Here is a 15,791-nt window from a genome sequence, read left to right on the forward strand (position 1 = left end):
ATAATTACACTGTATGAAATTTGTTCAAAAACGTTTCATTAACGATTGCTCTGGGGCATAGTTCCAACAGTGCTTTGGTGTGGTAGCTTTGTTATCGAACAACGTTAATGGCGGCAATAATAATACGTTTGAACGACTTGATTTTCCTTGTAATTTCATTTTTGGTGCTTCTTCCTCTGCTTATCAGGTCTCTCTTCACCTTCTTCTCTTTGACTTTTTTTTTTTAAATCGCGTATTCATTTGAGATCGTTTTAAGCTTATGACGTTTTGTTACATTGTTACGTGGTTTACGTACGTAGGGGGGTCTACAAGATGTATGTATGTATGTATGTTACACATTAAGAAACTAAATGTGGAAATAATCTCATGGTCATGTATGTCTCTCAGATTTTTCACAACTCATATTTTCTGATGTTACCCTAATGCATCAATGACTCCCGCCTGAGACGGGATAGGGGAGTCTGATGTAAGTAGTCTTACCCTGTGGGTTCTCGACATTATGATAAAGAGACGGACATGTGCATTTATTACGCATTTTTGTGGAAAACTGCTTACATTTGAACTTGTCACAGATTTAGAAGGCAGTGATCCATTTAGTGGGGTGAGGACTTGGTTACAGTTTCTCAATTATCAAGTGATTTTTAATTCTTAATTAAGTTCTTTTATCTAACTTACTTTTCTTTGACTTGGTCCGTCTAGAATCCATTTATCAATACACCATGGGGACTCCAAGGAGTACTGGAGCATTTCAAGCAAGCATATGGCAATCCTCGTATCTATATCCATGAAAATGGTTCGTCGATCTCTTGGTGTCTCTTTACTCTAATACAATATGAATTTATTCACTGCTACCTACTGAATTATTGCTTTTCATCTTGGGTTAGTCGGAAACAGCCTCTTTCTGTTGCTAGCACAAGGGTAAGGTTGCGTGTAAGCCATTGAGGCAATGGTGGTAATGTTGTTATTGTACCTACTGAATAATTGCTGTTGTGAATGGAACAATTTGTCAGGCCAACTCAGTGATCACAGTACTGACTACGATACATTACTAAACGATCAATCGCGTGTAGAATATTTGCAAGGTCACATTGGAGCTGTGCTTGATGCAGTAAGGTAAAGTTCCTAGACCTACACTTCAATTTATATATACCATGTTAGGTGTATTAGTATTATCGTTAACCTTTCTGTTCTGTTCTGATCGAAACCATGTTCTAAAATTATTTGCAGAAACGGGTCAAATACGCAAGGATACTTCGTTTGGTCGTTCTTAGACATGTACGAGTTGATGTTCGGGACCAAATTTACCTTTGGCCTATACTATATTGATTTCAATGACCCGAAATTGACCAGACATCCCAGGCTCTCCCAAAGGTGGTACTCCAGGTTTTTGAAGGCCGGAAAAGTGATTAATGCTCGACAATATACCTCCGCCACCTCGAGCAGAAACCCTCATGTCATAGGCCTCAACTCTTCCTAAAGATTTGAGTCTCATGTTTTTTTTTTTTTTTTTTTTTTTTTTTTTTTTTTTTTATATATCGAGCTGGTTACTTAGTTTGGAAATTAATGCCACTATTTTTGGCTACTCATGCTCTATAAGCTTTTTTTTCATTGAAATTGATATCACAAACAAGATTATGCTTCACGAATCCATGGTATATAATTTTCATTTTCATTTTCATTGAAATTGATATCACAAACTAATGCCTCGTGTGTGACGGCTTCCGAGTCAATCCACCATGCTATGTGATCATCCTGCATTAGATATGCTTCAGAAATCCATGGTATATAATTTTCATTGAAATTGATATCATAAACAAGATTATTACCCTGCTGTTTGTTTTGGAGGACCTTGGTCCTTAGAGCATCCGCAAAGTGAGGCTTTTCATATTTTCTCTTTCGTTCTCTTATTCGTCCACCTCATTTTCCACTAAGAGCATCCGCAAAGGAGAGAAATCACCTCCCCATTTGCCTTCTTTTTCGTCAAATGAGCAACCCCATTGTTGCACCAACTGACCAACCTCCCCATAAAATGGGGCTCCACTGTTTTTAGGGAAGGTCACAAAAAAAAAGTAAAGTAATTTGTGTTACTTTTGAGAAGGTTTACAAATTTTTTCATTCAGTAGGCCTTTGTATACTGAATCCACCATTTCCAATTACATTTTCATTTACCCTCCCCAATTTATATCTACATCTATGCAATTTATATCTACATCTATACTAAAAAAAAGTAGTGGAAAATGAGGTGAACGAATAAGAAAAGGAAAGAGAAAATATGGGGAACCTTACCTTATAGGATACTCTAACTTTTTCATTTATCCTCCCCAATTTATATCTACATCTATGCAACAATAGGGTTTCCAACAATATTAATTTACCCCCAAAATTTTGGGAGCCTCCCCAAAAACAACTCAAAAGACCTTACTTTTTCTTTGGGGACTTTCCCTATAAATGGAGGAGCCCCATTTGTTGGGAGGGTGTATGCAATAATGGGGTTCCCCATTTGAGAAGAGAGAGGGCATATGGGGAGGTTAGCTTCCCACCTTTGCGGATACTCTTACCCTTGTCCAGCATTTACTTTTCCTGCTCCTTTCTTTGCAAATTTGTCATACGAACATGGAGTAATATTGACCGGGACAAAGTAATATGGATCCTCTCAATCGCTGGATCCAGTCTTCGTATCAAAAACAAATGATCATTGGTGGTTTTACATAGGTGCTATTGTTAAATTAAATAGCGTTTACAAGGTTCCGGGACACCGGAGAATTTAACTTTTCGTGTATTTTGTCCAATTTTAATGCCAAAAACAAATTGTAATTTTTATGCAAGTATGTTTAACATTTTTATCGCGACCTCGGAATTTTTTTATAGACCCGTCATTGATGAGTAATGACTACTATACTGCAAGTTTAAGACGATCGAATGGCTAATGGGTTTTAATTGAAGTTATGGGCTATTTAAAAATTATAATTATAATCTTATTATGATACCGTCTCATTAGGTCATCAGTAGACCTGTCAAAACTCGACCCGACCCGTTTTCTTAGGGTTACAAACCCAGTTTTCTCGACCCGCGACCCGTTTGACCCGAACCCAAAATGACCCGTTATTTTAGGGTCGAGACCCGACCCGAACGGGTCGACCCGTTGGGTCAAGGGAAAATCATGAATTTTATTAAAAATATTACTCCCTCCTATTCCAAATAAGTGTCTCATTTGGACAATGACACGAAAATTAAGGAATATCGTTAAAATAATGAAAATTATTGTATAGGGGTAAGAATACATTAGTTAAATAATGAAAAGTATTGAATATGATGAGTTATGGGTTGTTGGGGTGGTAATAAAGAAAAGAGGTAAGGGTAGGAAAGTAAAAAACCATGTCCAAATATGGCAAATGAGACAGTTTTGTGAATAGACGAAAATGGCAAATGGGACCGTTATTTAGAATAGGAGGGAGTATTATTTATATATTATATTTGAAAATATAGTTAAAAAATTATTTTTTTATTACTTAAAATTAAAAATTCAACTAAAAAGTCAATTTTATATACTAACTTTTATAATATTTAATAATAAAATAATTATTAAAAAAACTTTATTTTAATAATTATATCAATATAGTTATTGTATATGATGAATATGACTAAAATAATAATTTAAAATATATTTAATTTTTAAAATTAAAAAAAATCGTTTAAAAAAGGCATTAAAAATTATTTCTTGACCCGTATTCTGACCCTACCCCAACCCATGACCCGTATGACCCGACCCGTATTTGACTTGACCCGCAGTTGACCCGACCCGTATTCTAACCCGACCCATATGACCCGATCCGACCCGCCCGACCCGTTTGACAGGTCTAGTCATCAGGTATCTTATTACTAATATCCTAATGTGTTGTATGGAATGATATGATTACTTTACCCGAGTTCAAGTCTTGTAAAAGTTTTTTTTTTTTTTTTTTTTTTTTTAAGTTTGTTCTAGTCAGTTGTTTACTTTCGATTATAATATTTATTTCTGAAGAATTCTAGAGCAAACCGATAATAACAGCTTAAAAGTTAAAATACTTATAGCGACACCGGAATAAAATTTTCTGTCTGTCACCGCATAGGAGTAAGGATACGATAAATTTTGTGTGTCTGGCATTTCTCCGAGGGTTGCTGTTTTTGTTCTATTCTGCTCAAAAGTAATTGCAAATTTTTGTAACTTGTGTTAATATAGAATCCTCCGGCATGACAGATTGACAGTGGTCCAATTTGGGCAAAGCCAGTCCCTATCAACAACATTGCTTCTCGTTTTCTTCTACCGGACCGTCTTTCTTCATACGATTATTTTCGCCTGTCTTCAGATGGAATATATGCAATTCATTTACAGTTAAATGTGACTTAGTTTAAAATATTTTACCATAAAAATGCGATGTAGTTGAAAACTTGAAATGACCACATTTTACCATATAAGGTCATATAAGGCATTTTGAAAGCTAATCCGTCTGAAATAAGAATTAATGTTCTACTCTGATTTGTCTAAATATATTTGTCGTCATATCCTTTCGGAATCCCCTGTACCTCTCAACTTTAAAAGGTGAAATTGATCATTCAAGAAGACCCATAAAAAATTTTCATATATCACTTTTTTAAAATGCTCATCGTTTATTATAAAATGGTTGTTTACAATTCACATTTTTATTGCTGGAAATACGACCACTGATGAAGATAATCAAATTATCTTTCAAGTGCCTTTTCTAGAGGGTACAATCAATAGTAAAGATTAGAAACAAAAAAAGTGCGATGCCAAGCATGACTGCATGAGGGATGAACTACTCGTTCTGTCTTGGTCATTTATTTATTTATTTATTTATTTTTAATTTTTTTTTACGTTTGTCAAAGCTCATTTCATTTCGTTAATATCTTTACTTCCATGAAGTATTCTCTCCGTCCCAGTTATTTAATTGGTTTATCCACTTTATTTAAGGAAGAGAAGGAGGGAGAGTGAGTGGTGAAGAAGAAAGTAGTAAGGGAAGACATGGTATTCCTCAAAGTATTATGGTTTGGTGTGGTATCATTGTTATCAAACAACGTTTACGGTGGCGATACCGTTACGTTTGAACGATACGACTTTCCTTCTCATTTCATTTTTGGTGCTTCTATTAAGGAAACTAATATTTAGTAATATTCTTTCCTATTGTTTTTAGTAAATACTTGTTCTCCAAGTTTATAATCTTGTAATAGTTGAACTTTCCTATTTCTCGTTAACCTAGCTAGACTCGTGTACTATAAATACATTGTATGTTATTGTTAATAAGATTAAGCTTTTACGCAATATTGAACGTCTCTCTTACATGGTATCGAGCCTCCGATCAAACAAATTCCTCTAAATTTTTTTTTCTTTTCCTCTCATGGCTGGCCAAAGCTCCACAATCCCTAATTCTCACGAACCCAAAGTTCCATTCATCGCTCTCAACCTCTCTCAATGTGTCAAATTAACATCTCAAAACTATCGCTCTTGGTCCACCCAAATTGATGATTTCCTCTTTGGATTTGATCTCTTCAAATATGTGAATGGCACATACCCTTGCCCTTCGGCCACAGTCACTACCGCTGAGGCAAAGGAAGCTTCCAATCCTGCGTACTACACTTGGATTCGTCAAGACCGTCTTATCATAGGTGCTCTCCTTGGCACGATTGATCCTTCGATCACTCCTCTTCTTCTTCAAGCAAAGACATCAAATGATGTATGGCAGACTCTTGCACAAACATATGGCAACCCGTCTCGTGGCCATATTCTTCAAGTTAAAGATCGTCTCAAGACAATCACAAAGGGTGACAAATCAGTCACTGACTATATGCAAGCTCTCAAGACTTGCACTGATGAACTTGCTCATCTAGGTAAGCCCATGGATGCAAAGGATATCATAGCTCAGGTAATTGAAGGTCTTCATTATGAGACTTATAAACCGGTAATTGACGCGGTACGTGCTCGTGACACTCTTATTTCTTTTGATGCTTTACATGAGAAACTGTTAAACCATGACTTAACCTATAAGCCTAGCCCACCCCCACCCGACTTACCCACCTCTGTCCATTATGCCCAAGCTTCGTACACTCGCAAATACAATAAACCCAACACCTCAAATGGCTCCCCTGGTATCCTACCACGACCCCCCACTCCTGCATATCCCTCGTCCCCTGCCTATCCTGCCCAGTCCCACAACGAATCCTCCACCCCTACCACTCCCTTCAAAGGTCGATGCCAATGGTGCAAAAACATTGGTCACTATGTCGATGTTTGCAGGGATTTCAAAAGACTCTTTCCCAATGTCCAAATTCCCCCATTCCCTCGCCGCTCTAACTCTCACCCACAAGCTCACACCGTCACTACTAATAACCCACCCAACCCGCACTCGTATCTGCTTGACAGTGGTGCCACCCACCATATTACCAGTGATCTCAACACTCTTGCTCTTCACAATCCGTATGATGGGGTCGATGATCTAATAATTGGAGACGGCTCATCTCTCGCCATTCAAAATATAGGTTCTTTCTCCTACTCTAACTCTTCTATTTCCTTACACTTTAATGATGTACTTCATGTTCCTAATATTTCTCGCAACATCATCTCCATTCCCAAGCTATGTCACGATAATAATGCCGTAGCTATCTTCTTACCAACTTCTTGTCTTGTGAAGGATCTCAAGACCGGAACCATCCTCCTACAGGGCACTAAACGAGATGGTCTCTTTGAGTGGTGTCCGCTTCCTCCTTCTCCTCAAGCCTGCCCAAGTCTGCTTCTGCCCAATTCCGTCTGGCATCACCGATTAGGCCATCCCAACTCCAAAGTTCTTAGTCTCATTAGTTCTATTGCAAATTTTTCCTTTAAGTCCTCTATGTCACATTGTCAAGCTTGCGATATCAATAAAAGTCATAAACTTCCCATTTCTACTTCGTCTTTTACTACTACTGCACCTTTACAATTAATTTTCTCGGATGTATGGACATCTCCCGTTCTCTCATATGATAAATTCAAGTATTATGTTATCTTTGTGGATCATTTTACAAAATATATTTGGTTGTACCCCTTGCAAAAGAAGTCTGACACACATGCTACCTTTGTTCGTTTTCGTGCCTTAGTCGAAAAATACTTTAATACTCCAATTATTCAAGTATTTTCCGATAATGGTGGCGAATATCTCAAACTTACTCCAACTCTAAGTTCGGATGGTATTTCCCATCTCACCTCGCCTCCTCATACTCCGGAGCACAATGGCTATGCCGAACGACGACATCGTCATATCGTCGAAACTGGCCTTGCTCTTCTTACTCACGGTAATCTCCCTACTACTTTCTGGCCTCATGCTTTCACCACCGCTACCTATCTCATAAATCGTATGCCTACTCCCACTCTCAATAATAACTCTCCCTACTTCAAACTCTTTAAAATTCAACCCAATTACTCGAAACTTCGGAGCTTTGGGTGCTTATGCTACCCATGGCTTCGACCATACACCCCACATAAACTTGCCCCACGGTCCATCCCTTGCGTTTTTGTAGGCTACTCTCCGTCTCAAAGTGCTTATCATTGCTATGACCCCGTCTCAAAACGTCTCTATACATCCCGTCATGTCAAGTTTATTGAAACTACCTTCCCTTACACCTCTTTAGTCTCCTCCGTTTCTCCTGACTTACCCACACCTGATACTTGGTGTGATGTCTCCCTTCCCCTGCTACTTTCCTCTGCTCCCTCTCCTACTGTCGAGCCTGCCATCCCTGCCTCCCCTTCATCTCCTCAGTCCCCTATCCCCTCCCCCGTCACTGATCAAACTCCCTCTGCCACGCCTCAGTCTTCCCCCTCACCTTCTCCTACTCCTCCTCCTCCTCCTCCTCCCCCTCCTCCTCCCCCGCGCAATGTTGTTACCCGACTGTCTAACAACATAGTGAAACCAAATCCAAAGTATGCTAAAACCGCCTCTCTTAATGCCTCAAATTCTCTTCCCACAACTGTTAAACAAGCTCTCCTTGATCCTCGATGGCGTGCTGCCATGGAAGCCGAGTTTCAAGCTCTTAAAAATAACCATACTTGGTCTCTTGTTCCCTCTGAACCACACTTCAATACAATTGGTTGCAAGTGGGTTTTTCGTGTCAAATACAAATCGGATAATTCAATTGATAAGTTCAAAGCTCGTCTTGTGGCTAAAGGATTTCATCAACGACCGGGTCTTGATTTTACTGATACATATAGCCCTGTCGTTAAACCCGCCACTATTCGCCTTATTCTATCTCTAGCTACTGTGAATCGTTGGCCTTTACGTCATCTCGACGTAAACAACGCCTTCTTACAAGGTTCCCTTTCTGACACTGTATACATGTCCCAACCTCCCGGGTTTCAGGACCCTTCTTCTCCCTCTCACGTCTGCAAGCTTCAGAAAGCCATTTATGGCTTAAAACAGGCCCCTCGGGCTTGGTTCACTGAGCTCCGTTCCTATCTTCTCTCTTATGGCTTCACAAATTCAATTTCTGATCCGTCTCTGTTCTATCTTACTCGCTCTTCTCACTCTCTTTACTTACTTGTCTATGTTGATGACATTATTGTCACCAGTTCATCCCCTCCTCATCTATCTCACTTTCTAACTCACATACATTCCCGTTTTGCGTTAAAGGATCTTGGTCCCCCATCGTACTTTCTTGGTGTTGAGGTCACTCCTAATACCCATGGTCTCCTTCTTACCCAAACTAAATATATACATGACATCCTCACCCGCTATAACCTCCAAGACTGTAAACCCGCACCTACTCCCCTTACTCCATACCCGCCACTTACCATCTCTGATGGTCCAACAATTGCCCAACACTCTGACTACCGTGCTATCCTTGGCTCCCTACAATATCTTTCATTAACTCGACCTGACATTGCCTTTCCCGTTAATAAACTTTCTCAGTTTCTTCATGCTCCGAAAGAGTGTCACTGGTCTGCACTTAAGCGTCTATTACGCTATCTCAAAGGATCTCCTGATCTTGGTCTTCAATTATATGCGCACTCACCGTCTCCTCTACATGCGTTTTGTGATGCCGATTGGGCTGGAGACAAGGACAATTCTGTTTCTACTACTGGTTACATTGTTTATTTGGGTCGTAATCCCATTGCTTGGGTGTCTCGCAAGCAGCGTACTATTGCACTATCTTCCACTGAAGCTGAATTCCGAGCCGTTGCCAATGTCACTGCCGAGCTTCTTTGGGTTCGGTCTTTGCTCGATGAACTTAGCGTGCCTTGTCCTTCTACTCCTGTTATTTATTGTGATAACCTTGGTGCTACTCATTACTCGGAAAACCCGATTTTTCACTCTCGTATGAAGCACGTTGCACTGTCTTTTCATTTTGTCCGAGAGCATGTTCGTAATAAGACTATTCGGGTTCAACATATTCACACCAACGATCAGCTAGCAGATGCTTTGACTAAACCATTGCCGCGTCCTCGTTTCGTATCTTTGTTATCCAAGATTGGTCTATCCTCCGGATTGTCCAACTTGACGGGGCGTATTAAGGAAACTAATATTTAGTAATATTCTTTCCTATTGTTTTTAGTAAATACTTGTTCTCCAAGTTTATAATCTTGTAATAGTTGTACTTTCCTATTTCTCGTTAACCTAGCTAGACTCGTGTACTATAAATACATTGTATGTTATTGTTAATAAGATTAAGCTTTTACGCAATATTGAACGTCTCTCTTACAGCTTCTACCTCTGCTTATCAGGTACTCTCATCTTCTTCTTGTCCTTGACTTTTTTTTTTATCGCGTAAATCATTTGAAATCGTTTTAAGCTTATGATAGAGAATATTCTAGTCTTCCTAACTAAGTTAGTTAGAAAGACTGGAATATTCTCTATATTATCGTTATATATAGACGTTATCTTTATAGGGGTCGTGTCATATTTTCACATTTGGGTTCTTAATGTGTGTTATCAGGGACGCATAAGAAAATTGGTCCGATATGGGTCTAACATATGTGGTGTTATTTTTGGGTAACTTTATGAAAGGACTCGTACTATTATAGTTAGTGGAGACGCTCTAAATATGGCAACTCGATAATTTGTTCTAGTTTCTGAAGTCGTTTTACATGTGATGAAGGTGGAGGGAGCGGCTTTCGAGGATGGGAGGACACCTAGTATATTTGATACTTTTGCTCACTCTGGTTAGTCACATTTCCTTTATTCATCAATCCTCATTCTGCGTGTTTTCTCTAATTTTCTGAAAGATTGAGAAATCTGTACACGGTATCGCTGGCAATTAGATGAGTAGGACCAAGATTGAGAGCATACTGAATGATTGAGAAATCTGTACATGGTCTGAATAACCTGAATTTTTATGGCTTAGCTAATTAGTTTGTTTGAATACCGGAATCAGATGTAGATATGACCGTTCCATGTTTTTTAGCAGACGAGAAACATGTTGGTTGTACTACTGTTTTCTTGTACTGATTGCTCATGTTTTCTGGTGAAAGAGTAACGAAAAACCAAAGAACGCGTTAACGAATAGAAGAAACCAGTAATTTAATTTCTCCTTTTGATGCTCTTAGTTGGTTTTCAGATCCTAAGCCAGGAAATGGAGATGTAACATCTGACCAGTATCACAAATACAAGGTGACTACTCCGTATTTTTCATCTTAGCTATCGCCCTCATGCTTAGGTTTGGATTATACTTCTTCCGTTCTGTTCATTTGTTTACCTTTACTTTCGACACAAAGACCAAAGAGAGGGGAATGGACCATTTGTGGCTGTAGTTAATGGATGACAAATGGACAATAGTGTCATTTGATGATCAAATTACCCATAAAAAACCTTCCTGATATAGAAAGGTAAACAAATGAATGTAACACCCTAAAATGTTATAGGTAAACAAATGACTGGGACGGAAGGAGTATATTTATATGTTATACTCAAGTTCATTACTAGTAACCATTTAACCCTATAATTATTTTAGCAATAGTATGTAATGTTTTACGTTGGTTTCACATGTGAGTCGATCTCATACAAAGCTCATAGTAAAAAGTAATACTCATACATTGTTTATCATATGATAGGAAGATGTAGAACTGATGGCCGAAACAGGATTGGATGCTTATCGGTTCTCCATATCCTGGTCAAGACTGATACCGAGTATGAACAATCATATACAGTCGTCTTTAGAATACTTATACGGAGTATAAATTACGCTACAGTATCTTTTAGTCTAAGTATTTTGTATTTATCTTCAGATGGCAGAGGACCTGTTAATCCAAAGGGTTTGGAATATTACAATAACCTCATCAATGCACTCATAACCAAAGGTAATAAAAAGTTCACTGTATCATTCTTACATATACTGCTCGAGATTTCGTTTTAGAATGATATTTTCTTTCTTGGTCAATTTTAATGTACAGGAATCCAGCCACATGTTACATTGATTCATTCAGATACACCTCAGGTACTTGAAGATGAATACGGGGGATTTGTTAGTCCAAGGATTATGTATGTTCCTCCCGTTGTCTTGTTTACTCGATGATTTTAAAAGATTTTGTTATAATAATACTGCGGCTAGTAACATATTTCATGCCGTGAGTGAAGTGTTGCTGACAGACATTGATCTATGAATGCAGAGAAGATTTTGTGGCATACGCTGATGTTTGCTTTAGAGAATTTGGTGATCGGGTTTTACATTGGACAACGATCAATGAGGCAAATATATTCATCTTTGGTGGTTATGATGTCGGAAATTCACCTCCTTCTAGATGCTCTTTCCCTTTTGGAATTAATTGTACGAAAGGAAACTCAATGTTAGAGCCATACCTTGCAGCTCACCATTTGTTGCTTGCTCATGCATCGGCTGCTAGGCTGTACAAGGACAACTATCAGGTACTCCTATATAAGATTATGAACTCCGTCAAATATTTATTTCCTATAACACAAATTCTAGTACGCGAACTTTTGTAATATTACTATTCAGGGAAGACAACATGGATTTATAGGATTCAATTTGTACGCATTCGATTTTATTCCTTTCTCGAATACCACAGAGGATGTTACTGCCACGGGACGATCCAAAGATTTCTTTATAGGCTGGTGAGTTTCAAAATTAGCAATGTCACTTGTATTACTACCTCAGACTCACCAGGTTCTTTACGCTTTTATTCTTTTGTGAGGACTATTTTAATAAAACGTAAAGAATCTGTTGAGTCGGAGGGACTACCATACTACAAGCTGCATTTCATGTGGTTTCAGGTTCATGGAACCCCTGATGTATGGAGACTACCCTGCAATAATGAAGAAAAATGCTGGCTCCAAACTTCCAGTGTTCACTCAAAAGGAAACCGAGTTGCTGAAGGAATCATTCGATTTTATTGGACTAAATTACTACACTGTCATTAGGGTTAAAGACCATTCTGCAAGTCTCGCCAAGCAAACCAGAGATTATCTGGCTGACCAGGCAACATCATGGACATGTATGTCTCTCAGATTTTTCACATCTCATATTTTCTGAGACGACAACATTAAATTACTTCAATGTCTCCCACGCAGTTTAACGCAGAGACTGTTTCGGAGATAATGACAACAGCATTACTCTAATGCATCAATGACTCCTTCCTGAGACGGGATAGGGAAGTCTGATATAAGCAGTCTTACCCCCGCGTGTTTTAGCACTGGGAGGTTGTTTTCGACATTATGATCGGACATGCGCACATATTAGTATATTACTCATATAATTGATTTGGGTTAAACTGCTTACATTTGAACTTGTCACAGATTTAGAAGGCAAAGATCCATTTAATGGGGTGAGGGCTTAGTTTCAGTTACTCAATTATTAAGTGGTTTTGTTCTTAATTAACTTCCTTTATCTAACTTACTTTTCGTTGACTTGGTCCGTCTAGTATCCATTTAAGAATACACCATGGGGACTCCGAGGAGTACTGGAGCATTTCAAGCAAGCATATGGCAATCCTCTTGTCTATATCCATGAAAATGGTTCTTCTCTTAGTGTCTCTTGTCTATAGCAATCACTTTTCATCTTGGGTCAGTCGGAAACAGCATCTTTGTGTTGCTAACACATGGGTCAGCCTCCTCAATCCTGCAATTTGCGGGAGCAATTGAGACAATACGGTAATGTTGGTTTGAATGGCACTTGCTGAATAACTGCTGTTATGAATGGAATTTGTTTTCAGGCCAATTCACTGATCACAGCTCAGATTACAATACATTACTAAACGACCAATCTCGTGTGGAATATTTGCAAGGTCACATTGGAGCTATTCTTAATGCAGTAAGGTAAATTTCCTACACTTGGATAAATATATTCCATGTTGGGTGGATTTGTATAATGATTTTCATTATGAATCACTTAGAAAATTGTGTAATGAGATTTCAACTCATGAGTAAGGCTACGTAACTCCGATGAGTCTGACCCCTTTACCTTGCCATAGAAGAGAGTTCTTGAGGCGCGGGAGTAATTTTGTTTTTGTGCATGAATCATTTTTTTGGGTTGGACAGTTGGCCGTGATTTTTTTTTTCCAAAATGGGTCTCAATCCCAAAGAAATTAACGAAATTGGTTGAGTTTGAAAGTATTTACCTAAAATGGGTCTACGTCGTCACGGAAGCTAGGCTCAGATTCAACTCGTTCTCCCTCTATGCGACCATACCCAAAGAGTCATTTTAGTCCACCCAAACCTTGCCTTTGTGACTTTGTGTGAAGTCGCTCAGGGGGCAAGCGTTTTGAGGTCAAGTCGTCGTGCCCCTCGGCGATCTCAATGGGCAGAAGTCACCTTAAGTTGATTCAAAGGGGGAAGGGGAGTTTTGGTGTGAATATGTCAGCGAAGCAAGTCGCTCAGCGGGACAGCGGTTTGACTTCCAAGTTGTCTACCAGTGAGCGACTTGACCTCTTCATGTAGCTTCGCAAAAACCGATCCTACGTGGATCCATTTTGGGTAAATATTTTGAAACTCAACCTATTTCGTTAATTAGTTTGTTAGAGAAACTCATTTTGGAAAAAAATTCGTCGGTCTTACTATCTTGTATCTTTAAACTATACCCCATGTCACTTGTCAAAAAAAAAAAAAAAAAAAAAAAAACTATACCCCATGTCATGACCCTTTACATTCTGAATTAACTATGAGAATATTTTCATCAAGTAGTACTTTTTGCAGACATCTAAATCAATTTGATCAAAACCATGTTCTAAAATTGTTTGCAGAAATGGGTCAAATACGCGAGGGTACTTCGTTTGGTCATTCGTAGACATGTACGAGTTGATGTTCGGGACCAAATATACCTTTGGCCTATACTACATCGATTTCAATGACCCAAAATTGACCCGACATCCCAGGCTCTCCCAAAGGTGGTACTCCAAGTTTTTGAAGGCCGGAAATGTGAGTATTGCTCGACAATATACCTCCGCCACCTCGAGCAGAAACCCTCATGTCATAGGCCTCAACTCTTCCTAAAGATTTGAGTCTCAAGTTGTTTGTTTTTTTTTTTTTTTTTTTTTTTTTTTTTTTTTGAAATATATCGAGCTGGTTACATAGTTTGGAAATTAATGCCACTGTTTTTGGCTACTCATGCTCTATAAGCTTTTTTTTTTCATTGAAATTGATATCAAAAACAAGATTATGCTTCACGAATCCATGGTATATAATTTTCATTTTCATTTTCATTTTCATTGATATCACAAACTAATGCCTCGTGTGTGATGGCTTCCGAGTCAATCCACCATGCTATGTGATCATCCTGCATTAGATATGCTTCAGAAATCCATGGTATATAATTTTCATTGAAATTGATATCATAAACAAGATTATTACCCTGCTGTTTGTTTTGGAGGACCTTGGTCCTTAGAGCATCCGCAAAGGTGAAACTTCCCATATTTTCTCTTTCCTTCTCTTATTCGTCCACCTCATTTTCCACTAAGAGCATCCGCAAAGGAGAGAAATCATCTCCCCATTTGCCTTCTCTTTCGTCAAATGAGCAACCCCATTGTTGCACTAACCTCCCCATAAAATGGGGCTCCACTGTTTTTAGGGAAGGTCCAAAAAAAGTAAAGTAATTTGTGTTACTTTTGGAAGGTTTCCAAATTTTTTTGTGTGAATTGGGGAAACTTCATTGTTGCATAGATATAGTTATGAAATGGGGAGGGTGAAGAGTCGAGGACGAGGGCACCTAAGAGGGGGAGGGGGTGAATTAGGTGTCTATTTAAAAATTTAAGCTTAATGAAAGCTTCTTTAAAACTCTTAAACACTATAAACAATGCTTAGATAAAAGGAGAAGTCGATACTTAGAACTAGAGAGTTAGAAGTATTCAACAATGATTCAGCAAGCAGAAGTTACAGTGCACTCAACAGTTGATTCTGTAAATAAAAACGTGAGTAGAGTGTGCAGCGGAAATAAAACGAAATAGACACGACTAACGATGTTTTTAAAAACTGGTTCGGTCACTACTCCGCGACCTACGTCCAGCGCTATTTTATTAAACGTCTCAGAAGTAAACTCATACAAACTAAGACCACCCCGAATAATAAAACAACTCCCCAACCTACTCCGGTTGCTAATGCTTAAAAGCTACTCCGCTTCCAATACTTTTGCTTTGGGCTACTCCGCCGAAAGACTCCTTGCTTAAAGCTACTCCGCAATAAGACTTTTGCTTTGGGCTACTCCGCCGAAAGACTTCATGCTCAAAAGCTACTCCGCTTCGAAGATTTCGTGCTTAAGGATAACTCTATCCTAAGACTTTTTGGTTCTACCCGTTTGTTACAAGACCACTTATCTCAATGTTGTTCACT

At 38.7% G+C, this 15,791-nt stretch overlaps 2 protein-coding genes across 3 annotated transcripts; both read left to right on the forward strand.

The window, feature by feature from the left end:
• The first annotated feature begins 404 nt into the window (after window positions 1–404).
• LOC141590966 (cyanidin 3-O-glucoside 5-O-glucosyltransferase (acyl-glucose)-like) lies at window positions 405–1,517 on the forward strand. The gene is made up of 4 exons (XM_074411468.1): window positions 405–601; window positions 700–793; window positions 1,011–1,113; window positions 1,228–1,517. The coding sequence occupies exons 1-4, from the start codon at window positions 500–502 to the stop codon at window positions 1,475–1,477; spliced, it is 549 nt and encodes a 182-aa protein (XP_074267569.1). The 5' UTR covers window positions 405–499; the 3' UTR covers window positions 1,478–1,517.
• An 8,112-nt stretch (window positions 1,518–9,629) lies between these two features.
• On the forward strand, window positions 9,630–14,691 carry LOC141591940 (cyanidin 3-O-glucoside 5-O-glucosyltransferase (acyl-glucose)-like). 2 transcript variants are annotated; one of them, XM_074412452.1, is made up of 13 exons: window positions 9,630–9,742; window positions 10,117–10,180; window positions 10,576–10,628; window positions 11,069–11,144; window positions 11,243–11,314; window positions 11,408–11,495; window positions 11,624–11,879; window positions 11,971–12,086; window positions 12,246–12,466; window positions 12,768–12,796; window positions 12,893–12,986; window positions 13,184–13,286; window positions 14,210–14,691. In XM_074412452.1, the coding sequence occupies exons 1-13, from the start codon at window positions 9,668–9,670 to the stop codon at window positions 14,457–14,459; spliced, it is 1,497 nt and encodes a 498-aa protein (XP_074268553.1). In that variant the 5' UTR covers window positions 9,630–9,667; the 3' UTR covers window positions 14,460–14,691. The 2 variants fall into 2 exon arrangements, with proteins under 2 accessions (XP_074268553.1, XP_074268554.1); XM_074412453.1 differs by lacking the exon at window positions 9,630–9,742 and having other exon boundaries at window positions 10,123–10,180; window positions 10,565–10,628.
• Window positions 14,692–15,791: the final 1,100 nt, after the last annotated feature.

The sequence above is a fragment of the Silene latifolia genome, chromosome 7 (assembly GCF_048544455.1).
Source record: "Silene latifolia isolate original U9 population chromosome 7, ASM4854445v1, whole genome shotgun sequence".
Taxonomy (NCBI): domain Eukaryota; kingdom Viridiplantae; phylum Streptophyta; class Magnoliopsida; order Caryophyllales; family Caryophyllaceae; genus Silene; species Silene latifolia.

Excerpts from the sequence above, each read along its gene's own strand:
- LOC141590966 (XM_074411468.1), top strand. The coding sequence starts at position 500 with ATGATAAAGAGACGGACATGTGCATTTATTACGCATTTTTGTGGAAAA. Across the intron at positions 794-1,010 it reads TATCTATATCCATGAAAATG|GCCAACTCAGTGATCACAGT; the intron begins GTTCGTCGATCT and ends ACAATTTGTCAG. Across the intron at positions 1,114-1,227 it reads GCTGTGCTTGATGCAGTAAG|AAACGGGTCAAATACGCAAG; the intron begins GTAAAGTTCCTA and ends AATTATTTGCAG.
- LOC141591940 (XM_074412452.1), top strand. The coding sequence starts at position 9,668 with ATGTTATTGTTAATAAGATTAAGCTTTTACGCAATATTGAACGTCTCT. Across the intron at positions 9,743-10,116 it reads CTTCTACCTCTGCTTATCAG|GTGGAGGGAGCGGCTTTCGA; the intron begins GTACTCTCATCT and ends CATGTGATGAAG. Across the intron at positions 13,287-14,209 it reads GCTATTCTTAATGCAGTAAG|AAATGGGTCAAATACGCGAG; the intron begins GTAAATTTCCTA and ends AATTGTTTGCAG.